The 24,634-nt window shown below is 44.3% G+C and overlaps 2 protein-coding genes, 1 long non-coding RNA gene and 8 other non-coding genes across 12 annotated transcripts; 9 read left to right on the forward strand and 2 right to left on the reverse strand.

Moving 5' to 3' along the window:
* Positions 1-1,775: 1,775 nt before the first annotated feature.
* On the reverse strand, positions 1,776-11,269 carry ZBTB37 (zinc finger and BTB domain containing 37). Of its 2 annotated transcripts, none has more exons than XM_062602400.1 (5): positions 11,118-11,269; positions 8,951-9,062; positions 6,544-7,493; positions 5,057-5,156; positions 1,776-2,813 (listed from the first exon to the last, which is right to left on the reverse strand). In XM_062602400.1, exons 1-5 carry the CDS (start codon positions 11,219-11,221, stop codon positions 2,325-2,327), a joined length of 1,755 nt encoding a protein of 584 aa, XP_062458384.1. In that variant the 5' UTR covers positions 11,222-11,269; the 3' UTR covers positions 1,776-2,324. The 2 variants fall into 2 exon arrangements, with proteins under 2 accessions (XP_062458384.1, XP_062458385.1); XM_062602401.1 differs by having other exon boundaries at positions 6,544-7,496; positions 11,118-11,146.
* Positions 11,270-11,666: 397 nt separating this feature from the next.
* On the forward strand, positions 11,667-17,694 carry LOC134155307 (uncharacterized). Its single transcript, XR_009961487.1, has 8 exons — positions 11,667-11,839; positions 12,387-13,309; positions 13,675-13,706; positions 14,094-14,184; positions 14,727-14,750; positions 15,214-17,009; positions 17,056-17,400; positions 17,569-17,694. It is a non-coding gene; the product is annotated as an uncharacterized LOC134155307 (long non-coding RNA).
* Positions 12,015-12,092, forward strand: LOC134155334 (small nucleolar RNA SNORD74). Its single transcript, XR_009961500.1, has one exon. It is a non-coding gene; the product is annotated as a small nucleolar RNA SNORD74 (small nucleolar RNA).
* LOC134155330 (small nucleolar RNA SNORD75) lies at positions 12,817-12,883 on the forward strand. The gene has a single exon (XR_009961496.1). It is a non-coding gene; the product is annotated as a small nucleolar RNA SNORD75 (small nucleolar RNA).
* Positions 13,110-13,192, forward strand: LOC134155326 (small nucleolar RNA SNORD24). The gene has a single exon (XR_009961492.1). It is a non-coding gene; the product is annotated as a small nucleolar RNA SNORD24 (small nucleolar RNA).
* Positions 13,515-13,595, forward strand: LOC134155327 (small nucleolar RNA snR60/Z15/Z230/Z193/J17). The gene has a single exon (XR_009961493.1). It is a non-coding gene; the product is annotated as a small nucleolar RNA snR60/Z15/Z230/Z193/J17 (small nucleolar RNA).
* Positions 13,763-13,848, forward strand: LOC134155328 (small nucleolar RNA snR60/Z15/Z230/Z193/J17). The gene has a single exon (XR_009961494.1). It is a non-coding gene; the product is annotated as a small nucleolar RNA snR60/Z15/Z230/Z193/J17 (small nucleolar RNA).
* On the forward strand, positions 16,010-16,088 carry LOC134155332 (small nucleolar RNA SNORD79). The gene has a single exon (XR_009961498.1). It is a non-coding gene; the product is annotated as a small nucleolar RNA SNORD79 (small nucleolar RNA).
* Positions 16,727-22,958, reverse strand: HEBP2 (heme binding protein 2). Its single transcript, XM_062602371.1, has 5 exons — positions 22,764-22,958; positions 20,206-20,290; positions 19,714-19,849; positions 19,298-19,463; positions 16,727-18,647 (listed from the first exon to the last, which is right to left on the reverse strand). The coding sequence occupies exons 2-5, from the start codon at positions 20,278-20,280 to the stop codon at positions 18,473-18,475; spliced, it is 552 nt and encodes a 183-aa protein (XP_062458355.1). The 5' UTR covers positions 20,281-20,290; positions 22,764-22,958; the 3' UTR covers positions 16,727-18,472.
* Positions 17,217-17,292, forward strand: LOC134155333 (small nucleolar RNA SNORD47). Its single transcript, XR_009961499.1, has one exon. It is a non-coding gene; the product is annotated as a small nucleolar RNA SNORD47 (small nucleolar RNA).
* LOC134155331 (small nucleolar RNA SNORD81) lies at positions 17,435-17,510 on the forward strand. Its single transcript, XR_009961497.1, has one exon. It is a non-coding gene; the product is annotated as a small nucleolar RNA SNORD81 (small nucleolar RNA).
* Positions 22,959-24,634: the final 1,676 nt, after the last annotated feature.

A 24,634-nucleotide genomic window follows, 5' to 3' on the forward strand; every position in this document is an offset into this window, starting at 1 on the left:
GACTAAAGCAGCATACTCGGCACGTCTCCGCTCCTCCCCACACCTCCATTGCAATGAAACCTACCTTAGCCACCCTCTTATCTCCTCTTCTGTGACTGCTCTCTGGCAACCTTACTGTTTCGGTACAGTCCTGTTTGACCTTCGACAGGAAACCCAGTGGGGCTGGTCCCTCAGGTGTCCGCTTAGAAAATCATTCACTGTGTGACGATGCACATGACAAGAGAGGAGGAAGAAGGGACAGAAGAAAAACGGAGAAGAAATACAATTTTTCCTCTTTGAAATGGGCAAGGAAATTGTACTTTCCAGATGCTCAGCTAAGAACACCTGCAAAGGTTCCTCTCTTAGGAGCACATCCCTGTTACACATGATCCTGGCACTAAGCCTTTCTCTGCCCCCCACACAAGTCCATTACAACCACATCTGATTTTGGAGACATGGGAGGAACAGTAAGAGCCGTCACTTATAAAAGAGAAAAATATATGAAGTGAGGCAAGAATACATTACCCTTCTCCAAATTCATCCCTCTAAAGGGGCAGGAAAATGATCCTGTGTTCCAATTTTCAGATGGGGAAAGCAAGGGCTGGAGATGTTTCCATGTGCCCAAAGTTGTGCAGTCAGCCTGCAGGCAAGCTTTATTTTCACTTGGTAAGTCTCCTCCTGCCTGCCAAGCCCATGCTCTAACTGCTTGCCTGGCTTGCTTTGCCCAAGCAAGATGAAGTGTATTTCTTTTTCAATGTCTCTGTTCCTCCCATCAACTTAAGGATCAGAACTTCATCCTTCCTTATTGTACATATTATACACCCTCAAAAGAGCTCCTTAAACCAAACATCCTCTCCCAAACCCCATCTGCGCAACTTGTTGCTCATTTCCCCCCTGCATCATGAACAACTCAGCATCAGAACCAGAGAAAACTCTTAGAGTATTGCATATTTTTTAAAAGACTTCTTCAAAAGATGTCAAGATATTTGCACTTATTTACCTGTCCCATGCTTTTCCATTTATGAAACACGTAAGCACGTGCAAACACCTACAATACACAACGCAGGCATGTCTCTCCGGCCTAAACTAGCTCTAAACATCAGAGCTGCTTAGAATACAAAAGTTTAAGTCCATGCAAGAGGACAGAGTTGTGATTGCTCTAGGAACCATTCACTTTCAAGTTTCCTGAACTGTTACAAGGAAATAGTTTTTTTTTTTTTCTTTTTGCACTTCATTGATAAAAAAGTTATCAAACTGGTTTGTAGAAACACATTTAAAAGCAACCACCCAGGATTGCTTGGCTGGGACAATAGTATTTCAGTATACCATATTGCTGTTATAAAAGATCAAGTGCGTATTGAGGGAGGAGTAGGGGTGAAGGACGACTTTGGTAGCCAGCCTCTAACTCCGCAATTCAGCCAGTCCTGAAAAACTCTTCCTAACGCTCGGCAACACCTGAAGCAGGCACCAGTCAGGATGTCAGAGTGCTCTGAACTCTCCAGATCAGCAACAGCAAAGGACAACCTCCTCAGAAAGACCCCTCCAACCCTTCTCCCAATGCATCAGAGTCTAATGCAAACCTCAGAGCTGCTAAATTTCACTTTCAGTAGCCGAAGCGCTTAAAATTTTGCTGACCTCTAGAATACTGCTTTATAGTCATGCCCACTTTTAACAAGGGGCTTTGAGGCCACACGCCTGGAAGGGGCAAGCCAAGAGCCCTAAAATAATAGTTTAAGTAAAAATGTAAAGAGACACACCAAAAATAAGACAGGGAAAATGCACTCGGGCAAGGCAGGTTCCACCAGGACAGTCTTTTTGTTTTAACATGGCAGCTACCTGGGGAAGGGAGAAAGGCAATGGCATCTTACCCCTGATCCCCCCTTAAGCTGGACCAGCAGATATGGCAAAGAGCAGCCCTGCACACTAGGCTCACTGGGTCTGCATGGCTGATGCCAGCATTGCCAGCGGGCCCCAGCTGCTAGGCCAAAATGCTGTTGAGAAATACAAATGACTGCTCGTCTTAGATCACTATGGAACATTAAAAAAATGTAAAATCCTGTCGATCCCTGAATAAGAAGTTGATTGACACAGTTGTTCTGTTTTTCTCCAAGAGGAGGAGGAATAAGGGAGAAAAACTTTCAACACTCTACGTGTGTGTGTGTGGGTGTGTGAGAGAAAGAGAAAGAGAGAGAGAGAGAGAGAAAGATTTTTCTATTTTGGCAACATCTTGGGAGCTTCCTTCTGTCCAGTGGTGGCATTGCACTAATTACAGTACCAGCCTGCCGGGTACTTTAGAGCCAAAAATGGGAAGACAGTCCTTTCTCCCCAGACTCTGCAGCTGTGTTTCAATCTGGCCCAGTGGTGGACACAGATCCCTGTGCCGTCTCCACAACAGCGACAGCCTCCTCCTGTGGAGGAGATTCTTCTTCCGCCTGCCCCCGAGACGTGACCGTGGTCTCAGGGGAGATGCTGTGAGGCCCCTCCAGAGGCATACAGCCAGGGTGGTTCTTGCGAAAGTGCTGGTTGAGGATGGCCTGGAAAGGGAAGCTTTTGCCACAGACATGGCAATGAAAGGGCTTGTTGCCTGTGTGCTTGCGGATGTGATACTCCAGCTGATCCTTGCGGGTGTACTTCTTCCCACACATGCGGCAGACAAAAGGTGTGATGCCCATGTGGAGACGCATGTGCCGATCCAGGCTGCCTTTCTGGTTGAAGGATTTGGCGCAGTAAATACAAGTGAGCCGTGGGTTGTACCGGAACCAGCGCTCTGAAACCTCTTGCTCTCGGAGATACTCCACATAACCGCTCACTCCCAGCATGGCTGATTCCTCTCCCTGCGAAGGAAACAACAGAGATTTAAATAACAAGCAGCATAAAACAGACTGCAGAAAAGAAGATCAGGCCCCAGTCCAGCCAATAAGGCATTGAAGCATGTGCCAAACCTCGAAGTCAGCACCACTAATGTCTTCAACCTCAAGCACATATTTAAGTGCTTAACTGGAGCCTTGGGGCTGAAGACAAACGAGCAATCAATTAGAAACCTCTGCTATGGCGGCCCCTTCTGCCAAGTCATTCTCTAGATCCAGGGAAGAACAGCCCCTGCCAGGAGGGCGCGCAGCCACCAATAGAATTGTGGATCCAGTGTGTCAATACATGTTACATTTTTTGAACGTGGGCCAGTTTGTTTAGAATACTGTATACCACATTCTGGTTTACTTACTAAGGTTAAAAAAAGAAGCTAATTGATGAGCTTGCAGTAAAACAAAGGTGGAATAAATTACAAATAATATCTTATACTCTTCAGGTGTCATTTTACACAGGTATTTATTCAGGATTCATTTTATAATGAATCACGCTTGCCTCAATGGCTGTGTAACCCATCCCAGCCCCACGGCATTACAGGGGAGGACCTGCAGCACAGACAGCTAGCACGCCTGGCCCAAGTCCCTCAGCAAGCTGGCTCCTTGTTATTTTCTGAAGCCAGAAAGACAAACAGCCAAGGGTAACCCTGAACCATGAGCTCAGGCGCTAGGGCAGACACTTCTGGCTATCGTATTCAGAACGAGCACGAACAGTCTCCTGAATGCCTCTGTGCTGGAGAATGCACTATTTGCTCTCTCAAGTCTTATGCTGATTCCCAACAATGCCAAACACAGACAAGCAATCAGTGTACCAGCAGGAGGACCTCTCCTCCGGCAACCAGGGCTGTGCACATGTGAGCAGCAGTGTAACTGTGCCAGGCGCTGTTGAATCTGGCTGTACAAACACTGCTAAACCGTTCAGGACTAAAGGATATGCCAAGGCTATGGTACTTTCTTTCCACTCTACCACTGCCACTGGGCAGGGATCATGGACAGACTATTTTTAGCATTGATAATGCAATACCAGAAGAGTATAAGATGGTGATAACTTCCCTGTGTGCATGGCAGCCTATCATTTTACATTTGAGGCCATCTCACAATGGATAACTAATAGCAACTTTTCTGCACATACAGCTAAAATTGCTTTGTATGTCACATTTGCCTTGGAGGGTTACTTTGACCTGAAATTTTCTAGACGTGTTCTGAGGACGCAAAACAAGCTTAGGCAAAATAGGAACAAAATGGTATTTTTTGTTTTATGGAAGTGTATTACAAAGTTAGCAGACGTGAATCATGATTTCTTTCCCCTTGCTTCACTTGGTCTTACTCAAGGGCAAAGCAGCCTGGTAACTCTTCACCTGCCTCTAGCAAAGTCATTTGATTACAAACTGACACATTACTTATCTGCCAGGCATACAAAAGTCATTCTACATGGTGCTGGGTGACACACTTGCACTACAGTGGCACTGTGATACTGACTGCATGCAACAAAACATTAGACAAAATTATTAGGAATAAATTAGGAATTGCCACTGTGTGCCGCTTCGCTGTACCCTGTAGCCCACTGCTCTCCTGTGTTTCTGCATATCTCTCCCTCAAAACTGTGCCTATACCTCAAGAAAGCAGAGAATTCAGAGCTACTTTATGTTGCAAATCCTGCTATGCAACATAGTCCCTTGGGGATGAGACAAAGATATCTGTACAAATCCACAGTCTTTCGACACTGCACTCTAAAGGCTTATTCGTGTAGTGCCTGGAGGACTTTATGGAATGGGTTTGGTACTAGCATGGAAAGGTTCAGCTTGCCACCCTTCAGTCTTCCACACAGACCAACTAACACCTCCTCCCTCAGCTCAGGCATTTGCTGCCAGTGTTTTAGAGCAGATCCAACTTTGCAGGAGATCAGGGTTTCTCCTCAGGATTTGGTGGCCTGCCCAGAAGGGGGGTTGATATTTATGCTCTCAGACAACAAGATAAATTCCTTGTGTTTTCCAGGTATCTGGCCAAAATCCCAAATGACAGCCAAAATCAGCTTTAAATCGCATACAGACGGCATACGTTCTCAGTGTGAGCAACTAAACCCTTTGCAACAGTAAAAGGTCCTTGTTTCACACACAGTATTACTTGCAAATACAAAATATTAAGCACTTCATCACAAAACAGTCCCCTTCACCTTCAATGCCAACACTTACTTGCAGACTTCTTGATCTGCCTACCTGGGAACTGGGCTGCTTAGGCTCATCCATCCGCCCGGGAGACTCACTTTTTGATCTGTACCGTTCAGTCACAGCAACCATGCTGCCAGAAGGGCTAAATCTGTGGGGTGTGGGAAGAGTGTAAATGGAGTTTTTAATGGACATCAGGTCACTATGGTGTTTAGAACAACAGGTGAGCAATAGAGGCACCTGTATAGCATCTCTTCATCCTCACCAGCTAACACACAGGAGGTGGAACATCACAAGTATAAAGGAAAAACCAAGTCATACTGGTCTGCGGTTTCAGTCTTAACATCTGAAAAATGAAACTGAGTCATTTGGCTTCCAGTTGAGTAAGAGAGAGCTTTTCAGTTGCTATTGCAAGTAAATTGATACAGGCCCAGTGACTCAGGAACTGGACAACAGGAGAAGAAACCATTTCTCTAAGGGTACCCCTCATTCACCATCCCCACTCCTCCCCTTTCCAAGTGTGAAAGAAAAGTGATGTGATGGACTCCAGGTGGGAAACAGCGGATACTGGCTGCAGTGCAAAAAGAGATGCTCAAGGCTAGCTGATCCATGGAAAAGAGTTAAGGAACTGGGAATGGATCACTCTCCCGAGGCCCAGCTTAAGATCATTCCCAGTCATTGATTTATTAAGCAATAAGCGACAGAATATCCACTACTTCCAGGTAGCTGTTCCCCCATGGGACCAGAGGGGTTGATCTAGAAGAGAGGCAGATGTGAAGGGAAAAAAGACAAACACAACCCCCCCGAACATTACAGATCTGCCCTTTATCAGATCCATTCTTTGGTCTGAGCTAAGGGAAAGAAAACAAATGCTGGAGTGGAGAGGAAGTAGTTGGATGGAGAATCAAAACACATCAGATTTCACCACCAAAGCTTTCTGCTCTTTCATATAAATTAAAACAGGTGGAGGGGACTGGGCTTCCCACTTCAATTGCTTCAGCAGATGTAACCCCACGACCCATTGCTGCCCTGGACCACCAGGAAGAAAATGTCCTCTTGACCTACTGCTGGTGACCGGCTTGTTTCTCAGACAGAACCACCCCCAGATTTTCAGACCAGAAGGCATCATTGCAATGACACTTTGCGTAACAGATACTGTATGTGACCTTGTTAATCCTGATGCTGAGCCCTGTACCTACTGAGGCTGAACCGAATATGCTCTTTAGACAAAAATCACCTAGGTTGACACACCGAGAGGCAGAGATTCCAACCTATGCACCTCTCAGTGCTAATAACTCCCCAGGCTAGCCTGTACCTGGAGATGCTGGTCTGATCACTACCCAGCGAAAATACTACAACCCAAACCGGATACGTTTCCTAACACCAGGAAAAAAAGTCCTTCAGCACTTATGCTTAAGATGGCCACAGGAAATAGAAAGGGGAAATGTTCCAAAATGAGTTCCAACCCAGCCAACTGAAAATCTTGAACAATCTTCTCTTACAGCCAAGGTCAGTAATTAAGTTAAAAGAAAACTCACCTATCAATCTCACTGCTGGTTGGCCTGACCACTTTGGCACCTGAGGATCCTAATGCATAAGCCTCTTGGCCCATCGATCCATGGCCTGTGGTGTCGATCACCATAGCAGTGACCTCCTCAGCACTGCTCCCATCTTCTCCCGATGGCTGATGCTCTGCCCCAAGCCACTCCTCCAGGTTCTCGGTTTTAATGCGCACTCCTCCCAGCACCCGGACGTCGTCGTCGCTCCGTCCACCGCGGTCTCCCATTCCCGTCTCAACGTACCACTGTCCTGCTCTGTTAATTCGTAGTATGGGCTCCCTGCCTTCCACATCCGAACTCTGTTCAATTATCTGGGGGCTGGTGGACTCCTCAGGTGGGCTGAGCTCCCGAATGTCCAGCACGGTGCTAACCTGGCCCAGACGACTCCCCTTTGGGGTGTTGTGACGTGGGCTCAGAGAACGGTTGAGATTTGGTGTCACCCGGTGAGACTCCGGTGGTCTCTCCTGATGCTTTGTCCTGGTCTGGCTCAATTCCACTTCCACCTCTGCCACGTTGATTTTGAAATGAATTCCCTCAAGTATCTGTGTGCATTTGTCTATGATGTGCTGCATCTGCAAGAAACTGGCGGCCGTTAGATAACTGATGATGTCGGCCAGCTGCAGACATATCCTACCGGTGTAACAAAAGGAAAGGAGCTGCTCAAAAACAGAAGGGTTCTTGATGACAGAAATGGAAACGGTGCTCATTTCGTTCAAGGACATGTGGTCACGGAAGTAGGGCGAACTGGCAGCCAGTACCACCTTGTGAGCACGGAAAGCTTGCCCCTGCACATTGACCACAATGTCACACAGGCGACCCTGCATGCGTAACTGATTCAGGTGGCTCAGGACAGAGTTACTGAAGTCAGGAATCTCCAGCTGAATGTTCCCACTCTTCTCCATGGCTGTCCCAGTTGCAGGAGAACAACCCTACTGGAAAGGGCGGGGGAAATACCATTGTTAATAGAACTAGTCTATCATTTGCATTTAAAACATTTTTCACATTCTTTCATGCAGTTTGGAATATTGGAATTTTTAAAGAACTTTCTCACCATTTAATTTACAAGCGCCTTGCAGCAGTTCTCTGATCTTTATGTGCTGTACAACACCTTTCACAAGAGTTATGTTAAACCAGTCCCCTACAGATCTCCATTCCCTGTGGTGTAAGTGCTCGAAAGAGTTTATTCTGTCAGCCGCAGTGAAAGCACATTTGCATTGCAAAAAGAACATTAAAAATGGTTCACATACTAAAAATAGGCAACTGATTGCATAATGGATTAAAATACTTAGCACCTTCTAAGTACTTTGAAAAAGGAAAGTAACATTGTTATCCCTCCTTTGTAGAGTAAGAATCAGGAAGGAGACACCAGGACCTAAATCCTCCTGAGATTTTTCAAAAGCTGACCAGCACGTATTTGACTTCAAGGCATCTTAAGTACATCATTAAACCCAGGATACTCATCATATGTCCCGTCTCTGCCACAGGCAGAAAAATATAACAGGACAGTGAAAAAAAAAACACCAGCACCCAGTTGTAAGCACCAACTTATCAGACCATCCACTGGGCACAAGTAACTCGCTGGCAAAAGAAGCTAGTGTTTGTGTAGACTGAGATATTGCACACAGTAAAAGACAATTTACAAACAATGGGTATTAACAAACTAGCTCTCCTACTTCCCCTTCCATAATGCATTTTTCTATAATCATCACATTTCATTTTGGCAAAGTCTGAAAAGGAGCCCTGACTATATATGGTAAAAATTCAGAATGATCCAAAATTAGATGTAAACTCGCCTAAAAAGAAAAGAAAAAAAAAAGGAAATAAAATTTATTAAAGACCACTCACGGCATGAACAGCTTCCAGCCTGGATGGAATCTCAAGTGTCCATTAAGCAGAGTGCTGCAGATATCAAAATAATTCCAGGCAGGCTGGGAATACCGAGGCTCATAGTGCCTGGTATGAGAAATCTCAGAATCCCAGGACTAGCAGACAGGAAAGCATGTGTGCCTTTGGAGGATGTTTTTGGTTTTTAATTTATGAATGCTGCAGGATAGTGCATGTTCACATGCCCAAGCAGACTTTGTGCAAACTTAGCAAAGTATGTTACTAAACCTGAAGCTGCAGGACAGCCTGTCAATCTTGTGAAGTCATGCAAACAGACTACTAAATGGCCGGACGGCTCTGTGTCTCTGGGGCAGGTGAGATCAGTGGTGCACAAAACTTCACAAGGTGCAGCTTAACAGTGCCATGTCTCAAGGCTTCTTCTCACCTTTCCCAATCTTTAGAAGGAAGCAATGAAAGCCACAAAAAGTCCATGCCAAAACAACATTAAGAGCAGAACTTCAAATGTACAAAACAAGGTGAAACAGAAAATCTGATGTCTTACCAGTAACGTTACGAGGAACATGCAGAGGGGAGGAAATGGGGGTGCTATCTTGTTATCTTCCTTTTTTCTTCTGATGTAGTAAGAAGGTCTGAAATTTTTTTGCCCCCTTCCCCTTTAGAAGGAAAAAAGAAAAGGAAGAAAATACGTAACACAGAGGAACAGGGCTCTCTCAAGCACAATCGAGGACATCAAGCTTCGTCATACTTTGTTTTGCTGGAGAACACAGCAGCAGGACTAGCTAACCGTTTACACAACGTCCCACCCCAAACCACAGAGACACACTGAGTCTTATCAAATTGATCTTTCCCCACTGTCTGCTCAGTGTTGTACAGACAGTCATTAAAACGAAAAATGGGGGTGCAAATAACCTGAATAAGTCATTTTCTCTCTTAAGGGGCTGGTATCTCTGGCATTAACCCCGCGGCATTTACACAACTCAGTGTTTTCCTCAAATGAGCCGTCTCATTTACACCATTAGGAACACTCACACAGCCAAAATCACATCGAGCATGTGTAAATGTTTACAGGACTGGGGAGCCTGTAATCTCATAATCTTCTCAAACCACCAGTTTCTAAAGCAGTGAACTCCAAAGCGTTCTCTTAAGGAAAGCAGGCAAAGGAAAGGCACGTGGGCATCCCCGGCGAAGTGAAACACCCCGCTGAGGCAGTGAGCACGCAGGAAGGCTTGCCAGCAGAGGCGAGGCAGGAGGCAGAGGGAAGCAGAGGCTGACCATTCGTTTCTCAGGGGTTCAGCTCAGGACATACAGAAAGAGAAGGGAAAAAAATAATAATCAGATTTTAACTGCTGAGTGTGGCTGTGTACGGCCCCGGTCAGAAGTCAGCTGCTCCCAGGGGAGCCTGAAAAAGTATTTGTGAGCTTCTGCTCCAAAGGCAGGGAAAAAAAATCCATCCACTGATGATGGCAGGAGAGAAGGACCCACCTAGCTTCAGTCACCTCAGTATCAAGAAAGTGACATTTTATGATACGCTTTGTAGGCAACCTCAGTCATAGGCTGGTGAAGGGGAATCTAGCTTTTTTGCTCAGGTCAGCTTTGTCAGCAGATGGTTTCTGTCCTCCCGGGTACAGGGTCAGTCGTAAGCTTATGCACCTCAGCCAGCAGCGCAATGACATCTCAAGTTTTGTCTTTCCTGGTGCTGGACTGCAAGTTCATCATCTCAGCCTTTGCCTGCAGGATGAGTGGGATCTCCTGCTGAGCAGTGCTCTTCACAGAGAACGTACTGAGACACTTACCTATTTTTAATACAATTTAAAGTGTCACCAGCTGAGGCTTTGACTTTTATCAGAAAATGCCTTTCACCCTGTGAAGCAAGTGCAACTACCGAGACCAGGAGTAAAATTCCACCCATCAGGCCCTTGTGAAAAGCTGGGACAGACCAGCTGCAGCAGATGATGCTCACTCTGAATATATTCTTTGTCAGAAAACTGTCAAGCTGGGGAGCTGCACAGAGGAGGAGGTGGAATGGAAAAGTCTCAGCTTTTGGGACTGAGATTTATCACAACTGATCAACTGGACCAATTTCAAATTACGATACGACCTTAGTAAAGATGAAAACAATAGCAGTTCTATATTGAGATGAGAGATGCTGCCTTTTTCATCCTTCCCCGCCTGAGCTAAAAGAGCAAATTTAACAGTGTTCGGGTTTCCCCCTCTGAATCTCTCACAAGTGATGACTCCAGGCCCCTGCTCCCGAGGCGATTACGGTTCATTTTTAGCCCTGACAGCTGCCGGGAGGTGCCCGAACGCCCGAACCCTGGGGTGCGTGGAGAGGCACAACCGAAACCCGCCCTCCCCTCATCCCGCTGGTCGCACCTTCCCCACGCCGCTCCGCCAGTGGGGCTGACAACGCACCGCTCTCCTCCCGCTGGGGAGAGCACCGGCCGCGGGGACGGAAAGAGCCCGGGGAGGGTCGCGGGGTCTCTGGGGAGAGAAGAACCCCGCCGGCGGGGGACCGGCGACTCCAAGGGAAGGAGAGGCGGTGGCGGGGCGCGGCCGTGCTCCCCGGCCCCCTGCGCCGGCCCCCGCGGGCGTGACGGCGCCACACGGGCAGGGCGGGCTCGGCCCTCGCCCCGCCCCACCCCGCCCCGCCCGCCCCACCCCGCCCGGCCCTGCCCGGCCCGCCGGGTCCGCGCCGCGCCGGTTCCTACCTGGCGGGGGTGGGAAGGGCCCGCAGCACCGTCCCGGAAGCGAAACCCCCCGAGCGGGCCGCACCCCGGAAGAAAATTCCCGCCCGTGAGGCCGCGGCGCGCATCGCTCCCCGCCCGCCGCCGCGCCACGGCCTCGCGCCACGCCCCGCGCAGCCACGCCTCCTTACGTGAGGGGGATGGCCGCGCACCGCCCCCCGGTCCGTGCACACGTGACCGGCGCCGCTAGTATATAAAGGGCGCGCAGGCAGAGCTCTGTCTTTTCGGCCTGCAGCGGAGGCTCGTGGGCGGTGCTACTCGGTGGTGCCGGTGAGTGGGGTTTGTTTTCCGCCTGGCGTAGGCCCGCGCCGCTCCGGTGGGCCGTGTGGAAGCCCTGTGTGTGGGCCCTGATCCCCTATAGGCGCCAGCGGGGAAGGATGGCGGTGGATTGGGTAGTCTGGGCCTGGTCCGCGGCCTAGGCCGCGGGGACGCTCTGGCGGGACTCCGCCTCGTGGCGGCCCTAGGAAAGGGGTGAGCATGTAAGCGGCGGCACTCGGTAGCAGTAATATGGGGGACGCGGTCCCATGGAGCCTCTATATGGGCCGGGGGAAGGGGCGGCCAGCCCTGTCCCGCCGCGCTTCAGGCTTGAGGCCCATCGTTCCGCGGCGGTGTGGGAGTTTGGGTGGTGCTTGGATGTGAGCGCTGCGGAGAAGCTGAGCCTGGGGCCTGCGCTCGGATTTCATGAGGTAACAGCTCAGGGTGCCTCATTCGCGTTGTGTTCTCTCTTGGGAACCTTTTTCGCTAGGGAATGCACCTAGATGATGGCGAGATGTGCCTGTTACAGAGAAGAAATGTTCCTTAGCTTTAGAATTAAAGGCCCCATGTTAAAAAAGTGGTATAATAGCTTACTTGGATTTCCATGTGCCTGCACGTGATGAAAACTGTGTTGGTAGGGACATCTGAGAGGGTGATGAATGCCAACATATCTGAGCTGGGCATGGAATAGTGTGCGGTGAAATACCTGATAGGGCTGAAACAGAATGTGGTCCTTTCTGAGCAGCCCAAGTTCATGGCTGTGGGACTGGCTGGGTGATTATACTTTGAAATTGCAGCTGTAGAAAACGACAAAAATTTAGTGATTCTGTCCTTAAAAACACTGTCTGGTAATTATTTTTGTGGCCTTGTCTCTTTGAAGAGCTGAAATGTAGATTGAACTAGGAAGAGCTTTACTCAAGTAAAGTTCTAGAGTATATTGGTTCTTAGTGGAACTAATGGATGCTTTCTTGTTTTCAGTTCAAGATGCACCAACTACTTACACCATCTTCCTCTTACAGCTTTGAAACAGGTAAGTGTTGTGTCTAAAATTAAGTTTTAAATTGAGAAATGGTTAGGTACACTTACAGCAACTTAGCCTGGAGTACTCTTATATGTCAGGGAACTACAGGAGTGGTGTTTGTAATACAGTAATTGCCTGTGGTATTTCTTCAGGCAGTCCTTACTGTTCTACTGGGAAGAATCACCTCGTTCTTTGTACTGGAAAGTGGCTGTTAGGCCGCTGTTTCTGAAGCAGTAATTATTCTGTACCCAAACTACAGTAGGACCTAGGTGCTTTTTTTCTTCATTATTACTATTTACAGCAATAAGTAGCTTGCTGTTTAAGGAAAACTGCCTGATGCATGTTTCAGAAACGTGTGACTGTCAGAATTAATGTTAACTAAATCAGAGCCTATGATGGTTTCAATACAAGAGTAGTGGACAGAAATGATTTCTGAAAACTCTGTGCTGAGGCTTTTTTCTCTGCTTGATGTCACTGCCAGAGATAGTCTCCCTTAGTTCTACAGGTGTCTGAAACTTCTGTGTTTTTCAGATCTGCTGTGGAATAAAGAAACTTGATGCTACTACAAAAGGTAAGAAAAAAAAATTAAAAATTCAGCCTGAAATTGTGATTGTTTATCTAGACAGTATCTTTTGTTCTAATAACATTAATAGGCAGACTTTTCTCAGTTTTCCCTCCAGTGCCACAATGATGACACTTATTTGCTACTCTTGACCAAGAGAATGATGAGCACTCTTACCACCATAACTTTTCCTCTGAGGCACAGCAACTTAACGTTCCCCTTGATGTTTTGTCTTAAGAACGTTCTATTGATAAGCTTTTTTTTTCTTCCAGTATTTGAGTCATATACTTAGAAGACTTGCAGAAGAAACATCATCTGGTGAGAAATGTGTAGTCTACATAGGGGTTCCTTCCATGGAGCTGTGGAGAGGGTGGAATGTAAAATGGGGGAAATATTTCAGGTTAATTTCCACTAATACACAGAAATGGTTGACAATTGCTAATAGTCAAACTCTTGAATGTTTATGTGGCTTATTTATTCAAAGCTGTCACAAGAACTGATTGTTTGGTTTGTTATTCCAAAGCAGATACAGTGATGATGGCATAGTTCAGCAGAATATTCTGTGACGAACAGTTTTGTCTTTCGCTCCTATCTGAAGTGTCTGTTGTGATCTTTTGCTTAGGGGGCGTGGGCTTGGCTATGAAGCCTGAGGGAATCTGATGGGTTTTTTTCTTTCGTTGCAGGTACTGGGAAATAAAGCTATAAACTGTGCAAGGTAAATAATGTATTTGTAATGTATGTGAAAGCTCATTTATATCGCAGATGTGTGGAAGGCTGTGTGTGATGACAGCATAGTTCAGCAGATGACTCATGGTGATCATGCAGTTACTGTCTTTCGCTCCTAGCTGATGCAGCCTTCTGCACCTTAAGCTGTTAGACAGTTCATGAGGATAGCTGAGGGTGAAACACATTTTTGCTCCACGGATGCGTTTTGAAAATTTGTTTTAGAAGCTAAAAAAATTTAGAAGGATAAAGGGTAGGCTATGCTTGTGGAATTAAATACAAATACAGCAGAATAAATCTGCAGCTTCAGTAACACAGTCTCGGTTGATCTGGTTGCTGTTAGTGTTGCAACTTCTGCAAGTATTTTGTTGCTTTGCAGGCTGCCCTTGATGGAGGATACCTGTGCCTCCAGTGTGAGAATATTTCACCTGTTACTAATGCTTGTGAAGACAAGGCCTTTCTAATTAAAGGTAATTGAAAACCATGTTTTTTTTTCTTTTGGATGGATACTGCATTTGGCTGTGCTGCATTTGAACTTGGGAGTTTGCTTTTAGAGATAAGAGAGTCTGGAAATCCCATTCTGTTTCTGGAAAATCTGAAGCAAATAGTACCCTAAGTGTGCCTTCAGATCCCCTATGCTTCACAAAAAAAAAAAGCATTAAGTAATTGTTTTAAAATGGGCCCAATGAGGCTAACTGGTGGATGCTGTGTATTGAGTGTTTGAAATTTTTTTCTGGATGTAGATGTTTACACAGCTCATGCCACTGAGATCTGGTGCTCCTGTCTGCAATTTCAGCAGTCTCTGGAATTGAGAGTGCTGGGAGATAGCTTTATTACTGCTTTTGTGGAAGGGGGTGGAAGTGTTGTGGTGTACTGTAGATGATGTTGAATCAGGTCTCTGATCCCTATGAGGATAAAATGTGACTAAACACTGATACAGTATTTCATTGGAACGGTTCTCATGTGAAAGCTTTCTGCTGGACCTTATCTAGTAGCAGATTTTCTTTTGCAGGCTTCCAGAGTTTGTCATTGCAGTGTAAGTACTTGTTTTAACTTTGTGACTATTAGCATAAAAAAAAACCTCTAGAACAAAGTTTGCAATTGCATATAAGCTTGGTGGGGGTGATGTGTGCAGGACAAGGGGCCAGTGTTGGCTGCTGTTTCCATCTCGGCCAAAACAGGAGGATGCTTAAGGGGAGAGCTGCTGGGTAAGGTGCAGCCTTGACAGGTTTGTTTGTACCTGAACTCTCACTGCCAGTGAGCTCAAAGTGGCTCACATGGCACTGTTGGTGTATTTGCCTTCCACACTGCAGTGTTAGCTTTAAAGCAGTAGCAGATGGCTGTCTAGGAATTTGTGAGCTGCCTGTGTGATGAGATGCGAGTACCTTGACTTCAGTCATGGAGGTCTGCAATTAGCTCTATCTGACTTCAGGCATCTGGTTAGATTTGATTCTCATGTGCTTGCTTGTTCTTGGTCCTAATGCTTTGCTTTGTTCCAGGGCTGCTGTGATAAAACTGTGAAGTAGTGCTGTTGTAGTCTACCAGCAAAAGTAAGTTGCCAGCAAATGCATGTGACTGGTCAGAACTGTGTGATAAGTGATCGGGAAGTTACTGCTAAATGCTGGCCTCTAATTGCAGTGTAGCTGAAGCATTTAGAAGGTTCCTTGAGGATTTGCCTCTACCAGTAGATCACAGATAACCAGCAGCCTGCAGGTTCACTTGCCCAAGGTGCTAGGGACTGAATCTCATACTTTGAATAGAGACAGTACTAAGATAGTTATAATTCCAGCAGTAATAGACGTAGTTTCTGGAAGTCTTAAGGAGGCTCTGGAGTAACATAAATATTGGACTGACATTTCATTTTCCTAATGGTTTATCCTAGATTTGAGAATGGGAAAACTGTTGGATGCTTTATGACAGATGATTCGTACTTGGTAAGCGGCTTCTCAGTTGCCCCAAGAAAAAAGAGAAACCTTTTTTCTACTCTTTGAAAATCTTTACTGCTTTTTGCAGCAGAGAGAAGAAATAGCATGGACCCCATTGAAATATGTAACTGCTATGGGCTAGGGTTACTAGGAATAAGAATGTGTGATAACCTGGCAGTGCAGAGCCTGTGCTGACCAAAACTAGTACAATTATTTGCTGGTTTAACTTTGCTGGTTAAATTTGGTGGGCTTTTGCAGGGAGTAGTGATGTGAATAAAGATGTAGTTGGGAGTAAGGTCTGAAATGCTGAGGTCTGGTCCACCTCAAAGGAGAAACAAAAGTAACAAAATACGAAGCTTCTCAAAGCATGTACTGTTTGTGATGATTAATTCTAATCAATGGGAATCTCTCTGAAAGAGGCTGAGGAGGACTCTTGTGCTGAAACAGTACTCATATTCAAACTAATTCTTGAGGCACTTCCAAGGAGAATGTGTTAATAGAATTTCACTTGTTACAGGGTGAAGCTCATGAGTTTGTGTGAGAAACAAGACTAACTCATGTCTGAGGTAAGTGTCAAGTAGGTTGGGTTTGATAATTACAGTAATGCTGGTTTTCTGCTAGGTGCCTAGATTGTGGTGCCTAAAATTATTCATTACTCCTATAATAGATCGGATTTGTCTTCCTGTTGTATTCTGATTATCTCAGCTACTCTGGGAATAAATGTGATGTGCTTGAAGCAAGAATGCACTTCTGTGTAGGTCTGAGTTGGACTTAAAAGCGAAAGGGTCTTTCTGGGCAGATAAGACAATTTCTGAGCTGTAGTCAATAGTAAACTTTTTGTAGTTCTTAACAGGAAAAGGTGTGGCTTCAATGACTAAAAACTGGGAGTTTATTATTGGATGTCTACACATTGGAAATAGTAAAGGACCTGAATCAGTGTAGACTACTTAGCCAGTGAAGTGTTGATAGTGTAGTGCAGCAGAATGCAGAGTAGCAAAAAATAACTCTTAAAAATTCATATTTATGTGGCTGCACTCTTAAAAAAAACAACAAAAAAACATCCAACCTATATGCTGTGGTTGTCAGCTAATGTTGGCACTATGCAAATAGAATCAAGTTCTAGGTAATTGCTGTGCAAATGTGCTTCCTCCAACAGACTGGCTGTAAATTTTAAGGATAGGTTTTCAAGGTAATTTCTATGAGACTTTTATTTTAAATATCAAAACTCAGTGAATGTAACTATGGGGAGAGAGTATCACAAGCAGGTAGCTTTGTACTTTCCCCCAGTTCTTACAATAATAATTCTGTATTTTCAGTTAGGATTTGTAAGCTTTGTATATCCTATTTGGGTGTTACAAATTGAATTTCTTGTCAGTTGCCACCTGAAGTGCACCTGACACTTACTCCTAAGTAAAGTTAGAGTAGAACTTCATAGATAGTCAACCTTTTATATAGTGATGTCTGTTATTCTGAAACAACTTGTTTCTTTCTCAGGAAAGGACTGTGCCGTCTGCAGCCTCATTGGGTAAGACCACACAGCGGATTAATTCTGTTAAGAAAATTATGGGGTTATTTGTAGCCATTGATGAAATTTGATTCTGCCAAATGAATTACCTTGATATTACACTTTCCGTTCCACTTTTCTCTGAGGTTACAAAGTTGCCGTGGAGGTTTTTAGGGTTGTGCTACTGCAAGATTTAACTGTGGTTTCTTACTCTAGGTGAGAAGGCAACTTTGAAATTACTCTATGAAGAACTGAAGGTGAGTATACCTAGTACTGATGAAATTTATTTGCTGGAATGAATGATGATAACCTTAGCTTGAACTCTCTCACTGAATAGAGATGAAAATCTAAGGTCTGAATTGTTCCAAGCAAGTTTATTGTGCTGCTCTGATTTCTTATAATGGTTCTTCTGTCTGTCTTAATAGGTGGGAGACTGCAGAATAATGCATTACACTTGCATGAACAGCACTAAAAAAGCCCAAGAGTTCTTTTACCACACCAGTTATGTTTTACTGATACTGATTGGTACCAATAAAAACCTGTAAACTCTACCCATTGTTGTGAACTGTTTTCTGATGAACAGCTTCCTGTAAAACACCTCTTGGCTACCTTATAAAAGCTTCAAATGCTTTACAGCAGGGTCTAAACTACTTTGAATGCTAGTCCTGCAAGGGTCATAAGTGTCAGATACTGCTAGTGTGTAGACTGCAGTTGCCATGACCAAATGAAGATTTGGACGAAGCTAAATCGAAGTAGTAATTAGTATGTTTTGTGATAAGTAAACACTGTGTATTTGTTCTGAAAAAATTTTAGAGTCACTGCTTGTGAGGCCCTGAGGCCTGCTAAGGTATTGCTGCTTCCCAGAGCTCATTAATAGGAGGTTTTTCTCCGAAAAAAATTCATTTAACTTCCCCCATATTTCTGCTGTGTCCGGAGCGATACCAATATGAGAAAAGTCAGCTCTATGAAGAGCTCATTCTCTGTAATGTGAGCTAATGCTATAGTACTTCTAATGAGAAGTAGAACTAAACATCCGAGCTGTTCTGCAGGAATACTTTCAGATTACTGGTGTTCCCTAGAAACTTTCAATAAGAACAGGTTTGTCGTATCTCCCACTCCCTACAATCTACCTCAATTCAAGTGGCATCTTGTAGAAAGCTGGTATCTTTAGCAAGAATAGTATTTCATCCTACAAACAATTAGGCATGATCTTGTGTTCAGGTGGAAATTAAATCTCTTCTGCACTAAAGCAAAAGCCATTAATAAGGTGGTTTTTTTACATCCAGAGATTATTAGTAGCCTCTTGATTTCTCCCCCCCACCCCTTGGATTACTTTTTAAAATACCACACTTCATTATGCCTGTTAAAGAGCTTGAAGGGGCTGTCATAGCCCGCAGTATAGAAGAAGTCTTCGTGGAATGGTTGGCCTCTGTTTTTTAAGATTCTGGCCAAGACTTCAGCTTCCTCAGCATATTTTTCTGGGGAGGCAAATCCACCAAAGGACCTGGTTAGAGTGAAAGGGAGAGAGTTTGTTAGGAGTTGAAGTCCCTGCTTTTTATTTTCACAGATGGAAACTGCATGCAGTGTTTGAGCACTTCTGATGCAGTTTGTAGTTATTAGGTAAACTATGTGGAGCTAGCTGTCAGGGAGCATATGGTGGTGTATGCTGTTTTAAAAGCTCTAGAATTAAGAATAAATGTCCCAAAATAAGTTGGTTGCACTTCAGAGAGTATTCGCTGACAAAGGCTGTTGCCTGTGGCTTTACTACATGGAGGGAGAGCAAGTGTAACTTGCATTTTCTGTAATGAACTGCTGGGCAGGTTTTGTGGGGGTCTGGAACTACAGGTAAAAAGGTCTGGAAGAGTGATTTAGTTGTCCTGTAGCTCAGAATATGTCCAAGAGGATTCTGTAGGCTGCATTTCTATAAAACCCATTCAGTGCAGTATGGGTAAGTATTGAGAAATGGATGTTTTGAAGCTTAGTAATTTCTTTGTTCTTGGGACACCCAAGCTTAAGAAAGGTTTCCAAATGCTCAGATTCTCCTGTTCAAGGCTTTCAACAGCAGGAGTATATGCATGGTTAGAGTAGTCTAGATTCTTAATGAGCCCCTTTCTGTAGCTGCCTTCATTTATGAGCTGTGCTGGTGCTGCTTACCGGACAAAGATGGCTGCTGCCTTCCTCTCTTCAACAAAAACATCGGAGTCAGTGGGCTGTGGTGGGGAGTCCTGGTGTTCAAATGGAACAAAGAAAGAGACCTTGAAGTCTGCACAGCCAGATTTTATCAGGCATGTCACAGGCACAGTCATGTCAATCTTCATTTCTAGTGGAGAGGATGAAAAGTTTTAAGTTGCAAGCAAGGGAGGTGCCTGAATGCGACTGTTTTAAAGGGTGATGCAGGCTTATCCTAAAAGTAGATACTAAAGCAGTCTGACGGGTATAATGGCCCAATGGAGTCATGAGTTAGACCAGGAAGGGGAACCTGCTGTGTCTCACAGCTCATCTACTGTTTTATGCTATGCAGCTTCATCTCCCCTTTGTGTTTCTCTCATTTCAAAACCAGTAGATAGTACCTTTCTCATTCTTCCCTTGGATGTAGTGGAAGAGTTTCCAGAAGCCCTGACGCATTGCCTCCTTCTGGGTTTCTCCCCTAATGACTGTGCTGACCCACTTTGCTGTCTCGTACTGACGCAGTTCATAATCCTTTGCCTGAAAGGTAGTAAAAGTCACAGTAACCATGAGATGAGTATTGAACATGACATAATAGCTACTTTTTCCAAATCAGCATAAAAATACTATTTAATGAGAACACTGAGCAACCTCTTTGCTGCAGTCTCTAGGTGTACCCCTAGTGTCAAACTGATGCTTCTATTGCAAAACCATTCTTTGCCTTAGGCTGAGCTTCTCAGAGCTTACAAATAGGTGTACCTCTCCCTATTTGTAATTAGGTTTGAACAGTGTCTAATTTTCCCAGGTCCCCTATGGCCATCAGACAATCCCAAATCCACCTTAGCCTTGCCGTACTCTGACTAGAGGTCTCTGTTCCCCTGGGCTTTAGCAGTTACCATTGTCTCTGTTGAGCTCCACCGAGGGGACTGCAGATCCAGGGACAGGAAGGTTTGCTTGAAGGATTTGATCATCTTGCCAGAGCTGAAAGGCAGATGCAGTTCATTGGCCTCTCTTCAATCAATACAGTATAAATGGGGCAGAAGAAAGCACTAGTTTTTTTTGCCTGATATTTTGATTTTCTCTGGAATAATGAAAGGCTTGAATTCTAATGCTTATCCCCAATGTTTCCACAAGAAGGGATGAAATCCTTTTAGCCCTGAAGGAAGCAGGACCAAGAAGTTACACTGATGTGGGAGTCTGTTCATCTTTCAGGATATGCTGCCTTTGCTTCTCTATGAAGTGGAGGCTTTTCCTGGCTGCAAAAGAGAGTTGAGAGTCTGCGAGTGGCAGTTTTTTGGAAATCTGTAAGACGGATTTGAAGAGTTCAGCCGATTTGCTTCTGGGGAAAAGGCATTGGTGTTGATGTGTACTCTGATATTGACTGCTCATAGATTTATTGGGTTTCTCATATCTGATGCTTTTCTGAAGGCCTTTAGCCTTAGATTCCTATCAATAGATGAGATTTTCTGGATTTATGAATATAAATAAATGTATATAAATAAAGTAGCATGTGAAGGCTAGGTAGCCTTCACATGGAAGGAAAAACCAGAAACATGTAAACAGTGAACTTTCTTTCACTTCCAAAACAAAGCAAGTGGAAATCATCAAAATCACTATTGAAATAACCACATCTGGTTAAAAGTCTTGAGGTTTTAGCAGCCTTCATTTATGATTTTTGCCGTTACCAGGCAGATTGTACTGCACAACCTACATGAGAAAGTCTGCTTTGTATTGCATTACAATGTCCTTTGTACTTCATGTTGCAAAGAAGTATGTAATTCATTGAGCAGGTATCTTGATTCTTAGCTTGTAGTACATTGTCTTCTAAGAGTCTAGACTTAATTGTACATTTTCTTGGGTAACAGAGCAAACTTTGAAATTATTTTTTATTTCTCTGCCTCAACTGCTTACAGCTGCCCATTCATCAAGAAGCCACTGCCCTGTCACTCATGGCTCTACTTTTTTTCATGGGCTTTTAGTAGTACAGGTGCACTGATGCCGTTCACAGCATGTCCCACCTGCAGTGTTAAAGAGTACAGTATGTCTCTGAGCAGCGAGAGGAAATTATATTACCTAGGTCTGCCAACTAAGACAAGGTCTGTTTTTGAGGTGCACAGCAATGTTTTGTGTTGCAGTGGTAGCATAAATATGAACAATGGACCATTCATAATTTGTAATAATAATTTTTAATGTCTTTAAGGTATGCCATCTTTTAAAATGATGGTTTGTGACTATAAGACCATGGCTTTTGTAAAATCAAGAACTGCCTTGTGCTACCTGACTACTTTCTTACCTGTTTATATTTTCTTAGGACATGCAGACTGCTGATGAATACTGTTAATCCCCTCCTGCACTCTAGAGGTAGCTACAAGAAGTTTTCTCTTTGGGATCTATGAGGTTGAAAAGCTTTTATAAAAAACATAACAAACCACAAAACACCAAAAACCCCCAAAAAACTGCAGGCACTGAGTTCACTTACAATCCTTAAAATAAGTAGTGCACAGAGCACTCAGTGTTGAGCTTTTTCAGTTGTCACTTGAAAGCAAAGGAAGGTGGAAGAACCACATAGCAGGACAGCGATAACAGCAGTTAAAAGCAGGCACTGTCCTCCTTGTCCCAGCCTGAAGATACATTTTCAGCAGCCTTTACCAGGATGACTGCTCACCAGGGACTGCTGTATAGTCCCAACCAAGCTGGACAGTCGTACTCTAATACAGTTTTTGTCAATAGTATTTAGGAGTCAATAAAGCAGGAATCCTGTAATTTTAATAGAAGCAAATATGAACAGTTACACTAAAACTTCCTATAGTAATTTTTTATCCGTTGCCATTTCTAAAGCAAAGATGCTGCTTTGCTGGCATTTCACTTTCTCCTTGCTAGAACTTGATAGAAAACACATTGCTCCTCTTCATGTGCTCCCTGGGTGTATGTTACAAAGCAGAAAAATAAACATTTCTCTGTTTCAACACATGCTGTTGTAGTAGCTGCTATATAAGCTGCCTTTTCTCTGAACTTGCCAATTCCAGCCCCTCTCCCACATATCTTTTCTTGCGGGTTCATTAACTCTCACAGCTCTATCTTGTGTAACTTTGTGGCCAGTACGGTTGATGACTGCATGCAAGATTTTTTTTTTTAATTACATGAAACAATGCTTTGGCGGGTGGGGGTGGAGAGACAAACTGAGAAGAATCCTCCAGATACTTACAGTTAATTTTTAGATGTACAGGAAAGCTGTTTTGAGATTTCCATCCATTCGTATAAATAGTACTCTAGGCTTGTTTGTTTGTTTTTTTAAGGCTTTTTCTGCAGCTGTTAACACATGGGCCAAAGGGACAAGAAGTATAGTAGTCATTTTCATAGGTTACAATGATGCTACAAGTAAACGTGGCCAGAACATGCCATTCCACAAGCCGTTAATTACATTAAGAAAAGTGGAGAAAGTAGATATACTTACATTTTAGGCTGTCCTTATCCTTCTAGCTATTGCAGTCTGTCCTTCTGAGGCTGTACAAGATGCTGCTTCTCAGTTTATAGTTTAGTTTTGTCAAACTCTACTTGTGCCTCAGCCCTGCTGGATGGAGATGCTGTTATGAAAACCAGATAGTCGTAGCCTTTGCCTTCTCTGGCTCTCATTGGAGAGCTCCCCCGCGAATGCCAAAAGCCCCACCTACTGCCCACGAGGCAACATTAGGTCCAGTGTGTAAACTGGCCCCAAAGACAGTTCTGCACCCTTGTGTAACTTCCCCTGGTTTCTATGGCTTTGTGCCTACTTACGTCAGGGGCAGAGGCACGTTTTGTGCTTGCAGGAGGGAGAAAGAATTTCACATAAATAACATTCCCCCCCCAAACATGGGTTACATGAGAGTGATGGTACAGAATGACAGCTTTTCTTTTTTACCCCTGGGGTAAAATGGTAGGTAGAAATCTGGCTGCAAACTAAGCTGAGACCATCCTCATGAGACTTCTGCTGGCATGTTATGAAAGACAGTGTTATACAATGGCTGTCTGTTTTGAGTGGTATTTTGAGACTCATCAGCCCCCCTAGCCCTTGAATATCTGCACAAAGGGATTATACAAAGCTATTGTGAAATTCTGTCCTGCTTATAGTACATAGAGTGAAGCTGGACTCTTCATTTAACCAGCTGCAGCTTCAGACATACTTAGGTACCAGCACAATAGGGCAGATTAAATTTCACAGTTTGAGTCCTGATAACACCTCCCATGTTTGTCATGGTTTGTACAACTCCCTTGCAGCCAAATTCAGCTAAGCTCTCTGGAACATCTGAAATCAATAGCTGGGAATCACTTTTTAACAGGAAACACATTTTGCTTGCAGAGAACTTCATCAGGATGCTGGGTGATACACTCCTATTCTGAAAGGGGAAATAAAAAAAAACCCAAACCATGGCAAATAATCCAGATTTATCTTTAAAACCACACATCTCTAATGCCACCAAAGTGGGGTGGTGTAAAGAGTGGTTTACTAATGGAGCCTATTAGAACATGTTAAGGCCTGAACTGCAGAATCAGTTCTCTGCATGCTTTGTACTCTTACTTTATAGAGTAAACTTTCTCTCAATTTTACCTGTCTTCTGCTTGGGTCAATCAGGAAGACCAGCAGGGCATTCTTCAGAAGCAGAAGCTGCTACTTTGTGGTCTTTGCTCAGGACCTAACAAGCGTGCAAAGGCATGTGCTTGTGTAAGGTTAGCTGTTACATTACTCTTAACACTCCTATCAGCGTGTGTGCTAGTAATTATTTTCTCCAGCATAGAGAAGGTCAAGTAAAATAGTACACACAGCCACAAAAGTTTGGCAAATCTCAACAAATCTACCCTGATCATGAGCACAGAGTACTGCCATGAAAGGCGGGCAATTAATCTGTAGATAAACACAAACCCGCTGTGGATTCTCATTTTGTTTCAGAAGCAGAGAGGCCCAGAACAAATCCCCAGTCAGTTTGTATGTGTCCAGCTGATGTCCCTGACAAAGAGCTAACTGTTCCTGGTGGAGCAGCCTGAGGCTGGAGAACAATCATCAGTGTTTTCCTCAGGGCTTGTTTTCCAACATTCTTGTTTTTCACATATACATTGAGAGAATGTGTCAACAGTTGGAAAAGACAGTAGAGCAGGCATGAGGACATGAATTCTGTACATAACATACATACCTAATCTGTACATAATTAGGGGGATGCGGAAGGGATTGTGATGAAAGCTGACACACAGTCTCACTGGTACCTCCAAATAGAGGAAACTCTGAGAATGCTAAATCTGTACCCCTTGCCCTTTACACAGGAAAATAACATGGAAGAACTGTTTTAGAACCTT

Source organism: Pezoporus occidentalis, unplaced genomic scaffold, assembly GCF_034315485.1.
Source record: "Pezoporus occidentalis ecotype Australia unplaced genomic scaffold, CSIRO_AGI_Poc_V1 ctg76, whole genome shotgun sequence".
NCBI classification, from domain to species: Eukaryota; Metazoa; Chordata; class Aves; order Psittaciformes; family Psittacidae; genus Pezoporus; species Pezoporus occidentalis.

Coding starts and splice junctions, on each gene's coding strand:
- ZBTB37 (XM_062602400.1), bottom strand. CDS start 11,221: ATGCGCGCCGCGGCCTCACGGGCGGGAATTTTCTTCCGGGGTGCGGCC. Junction 9,063..11,117: donor GCCCTTCCCACCCCCGCCAG/GTAGGAACCGGC, acceptor TTCCTTCTAAAG/GGGAAGGGGGCAAAAAAATT. Junction 7,494..8,950: donor TGTTCCTCGTAACGTTACTG/GTAAGACATCAG, acceptor CCTTTCCAGTAG/GGTTGTTCTCCTGCAACTGG.
- HEBP2 (XM_062602371.1), bottom strand. CDS start 20,280: ATGATCAAATCCTTCAAGCAAACCTTCCTGTCCCTGGATCTGCAGTCC. Junction 19,464..19,713: donor CCAAGGGAAGAATGAGAAAG/GTACTATCTACT, acceptor CCTCTCCACTAG/AAATGAAGATTGACATGACT. Junction 18,648..19,297: donor GCAGCAGCCATCTTTGTCCG/GTAAGCAGCACC, acceptor CACTCTAACCAG/GTCCTTTGGTGGATTTGCCT.